We start from the raw sequence: 10,000 nt of genomic DNA, 5'->3' as shown, positions 1-10,000 counted from the left end.
TTGAAGCGCATTTCCCAAAACCAACTTTCTCCAACTCGGTGCCCATCATATCGTAAAAGCTACCGTACCGAACCTTTTGAAATTATTAACAAATTATCAGAACACTGCTTTTCAGGTAGAACCCTCGAGTTTTCACAGAAAATGTTGATATTTTTTTAAAGTAATTATGTGAAGCTCGTTTTCCTAAGCACAATCGTAAAAATTATCACTTTTTCAACATCAAAAGTTTACCAAAAATCGAAAAAATTAAATATGAACAAAATTTCGACGGGGCTACCAGGATCAACTGTATAAACTGGACATTATAATATAACAAAAGAATACTGAAAACAATTGTATATCAGGTGAACCAATTTGAAATGAGCTTCAAAGCATTTATGTGTCAAACGTGAATGTGTGGTGTAAGCGCATCTTAACTTATTTTTTTAATGTTGTTTGGACATCTGTTAATCATACTTAGTGCGTAGTAAATCATTAAACAAGAAAAATCGTGTTTAGCATCGCTTTGAAAATGACCAATATTATTCCAAATAATGACGATATGCGGAAAGCATTAATCTTTTGCTTCCAGTTGTTGGCCGAGATTGATTCGTTGCTGATTGAAGAGGTTTCACTAGGATTTTTTCTTCACTGTTGACCTGGTCTGCAGCACTGCCTTCTAAAGATGTTGCATGAACCGTTAACTGTCCCTAGGCACTACGTATTATCACCGCATGTAGTTTTTATGTGTGGTGTTGACCAAAACGGACTGACCGTGAAGACTCCGATGAAATGAGCCTCCTGACTCTCCCGATCTTACTGAGCCCTGATTCCTAATTCTCGACGTTCCTTATATTCCGTTTAATCTACCCGGAGCTAGCCAACTAGAAGCTCGTGGTGTTACCAGCATCGTATCCTGATGCTACGATACCGCGATTAGATCCTTGAAGATCGTTGGCTGCCGTTGTCTCCTGGTGGGTAGATCTTTGATCGTTCGTTCTGCGATGTCCTTCCATCTCGAGGGTGGGATAGTGTCGTCGTTGAACATTATCGATGGTTTTCTCCCGTCCACCGTAAAATCTGCTTGCTGGGAAAACCTGGTTTTAGGGACGTTGCATAGATCCGGGCAGGGTACGTGTACCACGAGCTGCTAAAACCTACTGAAACAGTTAACACAGGTCGATACCGACAACAAATAATCAATTTAAATCAAGCATTGACCGCAAAACGACCGGAATGGGCTTCACAACATGGGAAAGTAATTCTGCAACATGACAATGCACCAGCACATCGAGCAAAACCTATTTAGGATATCGTAAAGAAACTTGGTTGGGAACTCCTATCCCCACTTTTGTATTCACCAGACTTGTAACTTTCCGATTATCATTTATTTTCAACCATTGCGCACGCGTTGGCTGAGAGGCACCTCAAGTGCTATGAGGAGGTAAAAATTTGAGTCTCTGGCTGGTGTTGGTCGCTAGATCAACACTTTTTTGACTACCTCGCCACAAACTACCTAAAAGATAGATGAAATGTGTCTCCATCAATGGACAGTACTTTGAATAAAATTTGATTTACCGTTCCATTAAAAAAAGTGGGCCTTTTTTTGGATCCGAATTAACCTTCGCTGCCCTTTCACTCAAAGCGGACACTTTTGTTGAGAAAATCCAAAAGAACTGCCTCCACAGCCGTCCTATTTCCCACGAAACATTGAAAAGAATCACCGAATGCAATCGAATCCTGTTATAGGTTGACCGAAATCGGTAAAACCGGATATCACTGGTCTCCCTGCTCGTCATTATCGTCGTCACCTTACTGCGCCCACTGCTGTCCATTCGGGACGATCAAGTCAAGAAACAGGAATTTCTTCCAAGAAAACCCCTTGCAATCTTGTCCCTTGGCTGTGTGGGAAAGTGTCCCGAAAACCCTTTGCTGCGCCTCTGGTCACTCATGGACGTTTCCGGTTTTTTTTTTGCTTTCCACCCCGTTGTCCAGGTACAAGTGAACAGTCCGGCTCAGGCGGAGCTGCTCCGTGGCGATATTATTACCAAAATTGACCAGTACGATGCGCGCGACCTTACGCACAACGACGCACAGAACCTGTTCCGCAATGCCGGCAACCAGATGAGGGTAACGGTGCGCCGTGACGATGCGGTCGCCCTCCACCAGAGCGCCCATCCGGTCAACGGGAATCCGGTTCAGGCGCTGCCGACGTCTTCGCCGGCCCCCGGCAACTATGCCAAGCCGTACGGCCAACCAGCGCAGCAACCATCGATGGTGGCCCCAGTGCAGCCGTCAGTTACCGTCCCGTCGAAGCCGCAACCACACCAAAACTTCCCACCGCCGGATCCGGTCCAGCTGTTGCCAACGTAAGTTGTTCCCGAGAATCGACACTCCAGACTCCGTTGCTAAATACGTTTTTCTGTTCATTTTCCGCAGGATCAGTTCACCGTTGCCCCACGGTCCGCAGTCCTATGCTGCGGCACTGGAGCATCCACTCGAGACGTTGCCACATACCGTCTTTCCCGGGGTCGACGCGTCGGGAGCGTATCATCTGCCCAAACAACCGTACCCACCACCGGCACCGATTGGTTTGAATGATGCTAGCGAAGCGATTGCCAATCAGGTGAGCCTCAACCACGCACCGTGGCCAACTACCAAGTAAAGGGCAATTCCTCTCGTCGATCCATCAAAGGAGCTCAAATAATCGGGAGCTTCTCATACGTTTTCAAAGCCAAAAACCTTTTTTAACACCAAGCATGCACGCAATGCTAATACAAATTCGCACCCGTTTTCATGTGTGTTACTGAATTATTCGAAACATTAAAATTATATACAACGTTGCAGAACAATCTCCATCCACAACCCCTACACATCGGAACATACCAAGAAAGTAGACATTCATCCATCATGTAACGGCTGACTGGCACGAGGAAGGGAATCTCTAGAAGGAGATTAACAAGATATATCGCCCTTCTCGCAACTTCTCCACAAACATGGACCAGGGAATGGTTGCTGTTCAACATTCTTCGCGAACATGCGCGGTTTCGCGTACATTCGAGGCTCACTTTACCGCCTGAGTGCACCCAACCATCGCTTCCCTCGTTCGCTTCCACGAAAACGCTACCATCCGCCATCCTGTCTTGTGAAATGGAAAAACTTTCCGTTCGTGGCTCGCTGTACCCAAGACAACGCCCATACACACAACAGCACAACGTTCTTACCATTCAGTGTTACCCCTTGTTCGGGGGAAAATTTTAAATTACTTCATCCCCCGCGCACCACCCCATCGTGTACCAAGGACCAAGCGGTGCGGTGCCGGAAAATTAATACCATAAGTAATGGCGCGCAACTTCGGTTTTTGGGTGGCTGGAGCCGTTTCTGCAGCGAGGACTCGGTTGGAAAATCTCCATTTTCGCGAAGAGAAGGAAGCCAGTTCTCGAAGGAGATGCTTTCATGAATAAATTAAATTTTCTCCACAGCCAAAGCTACCACCTCTTCGTCCATTAGCATCGCGGCCGAGAAGGATGCCGCGAGGATGAAGTCGCGACCGTGCGAGCGAGCACACGGGCACGGGTTCTGTCTTTGTGGTCGGGAAAGTGACAATCTGGCTGAAGATGAGTTAGCGCATTTTGAGGGAGAGTGGAAGCCGCCGAAACGAACCGAAAGGGGCGAAAGAGTGCCGGCGTGCCTCGAGCGAGAAGTTGAAAAACTCGTCGCAACTTTTCGTCCTTTCGGGCCCCTCGGGCCCGTGCCACGCTTTGTATCCTTCTGGCGCAAGGAGGCTGCTTCTGCTCAAGATGGTGATGCTCGCGAGGGTTCCCGGCGGCTCATCTTCTGGGTGTGTGCCTGTCGCGTACGTGCGCATATCACAGCTGCCAGTTGTCTGGTGGCTCGTGCCTCTCCTTAGCATCGCGCCGCGTGTCACTAATGATTGTCAACCTGTGTGGCATTAACGGGGAAGAAGCCCCTTGCGCGTGTGCCAGGCACGCGAAGAGAAGCAGTACCAGTAAGAGAAGGGTGCCACTCTACAGCATCCCTTTCTTTGTTGCTTTCCCTCCTGTTGAAGCACCATGCGAGAGCCTTTTTTTTTTAGATGCAAATTCAAAATGGCGTCTTGTGAAGGAACGTGTCTACTGCGATGGTTAAGCTTTGACTTTGACGTTTGTAATCAATGTTCGTGCCAGTAGATTTTACAGCGCACAAATGCGAACACAAAACGAAACGATCAAGAGCAGCAGCTAGCTCATAAATATCTCAGCACCTCAGATCCTCCTTAACCCATGCACCAGCACCTAATCCTTCGCTAACTACTCCATTAATCGAAATCTTACGACATCACAAGTGGTGGCTTCTCCCCAGACCACCTTACCTTCGCTCTCGCGGGGGAAACTAATTATTTTCGTATACATTATTGCTTCGAGGTTTCGAGCGCTGAAATAATTACCGCACGCACCAGCCATCCTTTCCGCGGAATGGAAAGTAAACCCTCGGTACGAGACTTGAGAGCTTGACTAGAGGACGCCAAACAGTCCCTTTTTGGCGGAACGTAGTATAGTCACGTACTGGCGTGACTCCGGAAGTAGTGCCTTTGACCTCAGTGCTACCGTTCGCCATGGTTGCAACATAATAAACCCCTTTCCACCACCACCGATACGCAACGTGCGCTGCACGGAAGTTCGCGAAACAAGATGGAAGTCGCAGCAAATCCACTTTGTGGCGGTGGTGCTTCAGGGAATCTTGGAAATTTATTCAATTTATCAAGCGCTGAACCACCACCACGATGGCGCGCACACTCTCTAGTTGGAACGCAGCTCGAACCAGCGAAACTTCGCGCTATTTTCAAGAAGTATTTTCTGGAAAGCAATGCATCCAAACTCAATTTCTACTAATCAATCTCTTCGAAGTGATTGGAATGCACGTTTCCTGTATGGACGGCGCATAAGCGATACGGAAGCGGTGATGGGGTGAAAGTGCTGGCGTTTTCGAGGGAATTCAGTGGACAGATTGAGAGACCTATAAGACAGTGATGGCAAGAATTAGTTATGTCGTGTGACCAATCAGATATTTGATGAGCTGCGTGGTGTTGTTTCTAAAATGTTTACAATAAGATGAGACGGTCTGTTATGGTGGTTTATTTTACAAGTGTTTCCATGTTGAAGCTATTTATTCATATCATATACACGTGCTAAGACAACTTCTTAGTCCTTTTCCAATATGTTATGGCATTTGCATTAAACATTCGTCATGAGATTGTCAGCAAATGTCGCAGCTTACGATCGGCATTTGTATGGAAATTTATATCTTTCTTTCAAGAGAAAGAGTGCAATTCTTTCTGTACATAAAACTTTATGGAAATGGTTTCCTACTGTTTACAGCTGTGACTATTGGATTTTACTAAAGCATTTTAGTACAGCTCAACTTTGGGGAATTAAAAAAAAAATATCATGTGCTTATGTTGAACAACGTTCAAATTTGTCCACGAGTTACTGGTTGTTTATCATTAGGGAACCTCATTCCCGTTGCCATTCACTTTCAATGAAGAAAACTAGCATTACGTTTCAAAGACTTCGCTGGTTCAATTAGTATTACAGCATAATGATAGGTAGGACAAGGATTATCGCGATCCAATTAAGATTTTTATAAAAGCCATGAGCCTCAAAGATTTCACTTTTTTACTTTTAATGTAGAATGTTGCATATGCATGGTTGATGCATTCCTTAAAATGGCATTTTAGATAGAGAATATCCTACCTTGAGTTAGTATGAAAATCGAAAAATATTATTAAAAAAAAGCAATGATTAGTTTATTAAAAAAAAGTTCATCCTCAAATTGAAGCAGCAACATGTTTGGATTTCCTCTGAGCTTTATCTTCTCTTTGCGACCCTTTATGATAGAGATGAAGGCCATTCATGCTGTTAAATTTACTTTGAATTATTTGCCATATAGCCTGCCATATTATAATGTTTCTTGGAGTGAGATAATGTAACTAATCCTAATTCAAGATTGATAGATTGTGCAGACCATTGCTTAATGAAAATGTTGCTGTTGTGTCTGTTAGATAACGACCCCGTTGCGTATCCCTGGCTGATTGAATGTTAGCCAACTGTTTACTCAACTGTTTAGAGGAATTCCTAAAGATTGATCCTTCCAATATGTACGCGAGTATCTTCGGCACCCAAGGTTACCCATAATTGTTATAGAACAACAGGAAATATCTGTCAGTATCGTTGAGATGTTTAAGGATCCACCGAGGAACTGTAAGCATTACACATGTTGAGTTTTATCACACATCAAGGCCAAACGTTGTTTATTGTTTGATAAAAAAAAAACTTTCCAACTGATAAACAACACGCGCAATCTTGAGGCAATTTTTTGTCAACAAAACAGTCCCCCGTGTCTCCTGTTAATCCCCTCAGAGCACTCCACTTGGGCATCAAAACATCCCAAAATTCAACTCCGAGCGCTCTTACTCTGGCTGCAGCGTCATTTCGAACCACAAACCGCCCCGACCTTGATTTTCCTTATCGACTCACGGTCATCGGGTTTGTTGGTTGTTGGCTAGCCAAACTGTGGAAGCAGGGCAAGACAGGGCAGGGTAAATGAGTTGCACTATACGCATGACGTCGGTCAAGCGTCGTCAAGGGCAGCCAGCATGTGCCACCGGCCCTTCTCACCTCATTCCCACCGGAAACGCCCCCGGGGGTTGGGCCGGCCCGAAGGGAGCAAAATTCAAGATCGTGCCGAGAACAGAACAAGCAACCGTCGGGGTCGGTGCCAAACAGTAGACAGTGCCACCCAAAAATAGCCAATCCTTCCTAGCAGTGAAGCGAAAGTGAAGTCCCAGTCCCCCATGATGGTTGATGATGGTCATCGAGAATTCATTCGCAACCAAACTTCAAGTTCAACATCGATTTTCCCCGGAGGGATGGAGCAACAGTCGCCGTCAGGTGATCTGTGCGAACATCCAAATCTCACCTCTGGACCGGTTGACCCCCGGTGCTATGACCCAACTGGCCCCAAAGGAAGACGGCTCCTCCTCGCAGACGACACATTTGGGGCAAACAAATGACTGTCTTGGCGTCTACTGCCTTCGTCCCTTACCTTCGACCATTGAGCGATGAGGTGAGCGGAGAAGGTGGTCGGTGGACAAGTGGCCACGGTGGTATAATTTTAGTTACCAACCGCGCTCCCCCAGCAAGTCCCCAGCTTCCCAACGGTCCAATATGCTCTTCTGTGCGCCCTCCACTGAATGCTGGTGCTGCTGGCCACCGTACACCAACACATGGTGGTCGACTAAAAATAATTTCTCGACCATTCGACGACGGCAGTATGAATGAGGTCACGCGGCGCAAAAGTTCTCGCTCCGCCCCATCGTACCGATGGCTCACCTCCGGTCCTCCGGTGTCGTCGGTTATGAATGTCAGGATTTCTTTTTTCGGTTGCACTTTTTTTTTTTGCTTGCACCGACAGGACACCCTCTCGGGGTCATAATCAGGGTGGGCGGAGGAGGCTATATAAAATCCTTCAGTACGCGCGACTAATTAAAACCATTTTTATGAACAACACTTGGTACCATCGGGGGGCGACCCTGTGCGTGAACAAGATGATGAATTCACTTGCGGGATCCTCGTACTGCTGGCATTGAGGGTCGTTCTTCGTTTTGTACTTCGTTTGGAACCAACTGTTTCCAGAAGATGATACATGGAGCACGGTTCGGTGTGTGGTTGGCACAATTTCAAACGTCCTCGAATGACCGGAGCAGCACAAGCATCTAGCGCACGATGCCATGTCAGATGGCAAGTTGTTAAGATGGGAGCTTGGTAGCAGCAATTTGGTACGATCACTGATAAGCGTTGCTGCTGTAGAAGAATCTGTGCAAATCTTTTTGTATAAAACTCTGGTTTCAGTTAAAATCATTAACTTAAGATTACTCACCCATAGATTGTTGGGAAGTATTTCAAAAGGAATATACTTTCAGCATGCATTCAATGAGGCAAATCACTTCTCAAAGACGATGTTGCGATGAAAACATCATAAGCTGCCTCAGTCTAAATCTTCGACTATCATTTCAAGCACAGATTGGATCTCTTCCTGTTACCAAACACCGCGTACATAACACTCACATTCCATCCTCAGCAAACATTCTCCAATCATGCTCCTCCGATGGAGATGCCTCAACTGCAGACCACGTTAGTTCACGTTCTACTTAGCACGCTGTCGATCTCTCGATCGTTGTTTGTTTGTAGCTTTCCTCTGGAGGGAAGCGTGCAGCAAACGATAGTCGATGATGCTCGACCAGCATAACCGAGATCGAGATCAACAAACCACAAATTTGCCGTCTCGTGCGTGCGACCTCCGGGATTAGGTTTAGCATCTAGTGCGCTCCCACATCCGTCCGTTTCTTTCTTCTTCTACCGGAAAAGGGTCACATCCCGCCAAGAGCACGGGACCTGCGTAAACAAAGTCGATCGGCAGCGCATTACCCACGCGCTCCAACACCGATCGCCAGTTTTCGCGCGCTCGCGTTCGCGTTCGTCTCATCTGGTTCGTACAAAAACGTGTACAGACCACCACCCTCGCTAAGGTCGGACTGTCGGTCCGTCACTTTCTCTCCTTCGTGCGATTGGCCTTACGCGCGAATCCTTGGAAGTTCTCCCGTCCTCGCTGACCACTGGCTTCGGCACAGCTAGGGCGATCGTACAAGTTGAAGAACTTTTGGAAGACCGTCCGGTCGGTCGGTCAGTCAGTTGAGTGCGAGCATCGAGTACATCGACACCAGTGATCGCCAGTGAACGTGGTCCGTGGAAAACCGATCATTCACAGAACGCTTAGTATCGCCATAGTGCTTAGTGACTGAGCTGCTGCTACCTGCTAGGAGTGCTACCCTGGGTTTGGGTGGTGACGCGGTTATCCTCCCCTTTTTGTGATCATTGCTTTGCCGCTTTGCTTTTGAGCTAGGTTTTTCTTTGGTGTGGATTAAAGTGCGTGCTTATTGCGTGGTACTACGTGGTTTAGTTTGGAGCTAAAAGTGCGAGCAAAAATGGCCGCCACTTATCAGTACCGCGGATCGCCTGCGTTCATTCATTTTGCGCATCAAAATGAAAACTACGACGAAGCACAAATATCCTACCAAGTAAGAGAATCGTCCTCTGATCATCGTGGCTCGCTGATGGTGTTTGGAGCTATGGTTGATAGGGCCAAGTGAACAATCGTGCTTCGCTTTGCTGTCCATTAGCAGGGCTGTGAAAGAAGGGACACGATTCAGTTCGACATTATGGGTGATGACGCAACGCAATCGGAATAACGTTAATCTGGATCATAAATAATACACTCATCGCACTGGCATGGATCGCGAACCGTTTTTCAAGTGTTTTCTTCGCAAAACATAAAAAGGGAAACATTAATTTCTGCCACGAACCATCACGAGTGAATCATGCAGAGGGCACCACCATCAAGTAATAGCCCTGAATCATCGTCAAGTACAATCGTTTATCCCGTTTACGAACACAGCAAGGCCGCCCTTGGTTGAAAGCAATAATTTTCCACATTCTTCAGCATTTTCGGGTGGCGCCGAATTCCCGTCGAATTTTGCATTCGACCATTTTAGCATACCAAGCACAACCTGTGTGGTTGGAAACGGGTGATAAATCATCTTGTTGCGCGAGTCTGCGCGCGAAAAGAAGTGAAGCGGTAGGGCGGATGCAGTCGGTTGTTTGATGCGGATCGCGGGAGAGAGAAAGAGCAGATCCCGACCATCCCTCCCATCGGCTGAAGATCCGACTAAACATTGCTCGACAAACATGTTCGACGAGATGATGATGATGATGGCGATGGTTGCTGGCTGTACGAAAGCGCGCTAAAATGTTGGATTTTCTAAAAATAAAAGGTTTTTCTCTGGCTGCGTCGTCACCGTCGTCGACGTTCCCTCCAGCCGTTCGCGGTCGGACAGCGGAACATTTGCCAGATTTTTCCCACGCCAAGGAAACGCTCTTTTCGCCCTGTTCTGCCCCCCAACCGA

General features: G+C 46.9%; 1 protein-coding gene across 6 annotated transcripts in view; it reads left to right on the top strand.

The window, feature by feature from the left end:
- The window catches only part of LOC126574190 (PDZ and LIM domain protein 3), a 28,873-nt gene that overhangs the window by 11,988 nt on the left and 6,885 nt on the right, over nucleotides 1–10,000 (top strand). For all 6 annotated transcript variants that reach the window (XM_050234231.1, XM_050234235.1, XM_050234232.1 and 3 more), the window contains exons 2-3: nucleotides 1,975–2,348; nucleotides 2,419–2,605. In XM_050234231.1, coding sequence (XP_050090188.1) covers nucleotides 1,975–2,348; nucleotides 2,419–2,605 — 561 coding nt within the window. The remainder of the gene's footprint in view (nucleotides 1–1,974; nucleotides 2,349–2,418; nucleotides 2,606–10,000) is intronic.

Source organism: Anopheles aquasalis, chromosome 3 (genome assembly GCF_943734665.1).
Source record: "Anopheles aquasalis chromosome 3, idAnoAquaMG_Q_19, whole genome shotgun sequence".
NCBI classification, from domain to species: Eukaryota; Metazoa; Arthropoda; class Insecta; order Diptera; family Culicidae; genus Anopheles; species Anopheles aquasalis.
Note: the sequence above shows the minus strand (reverse complement) of the source record. Positions and strands in the feature narration are given on the sequence as shown.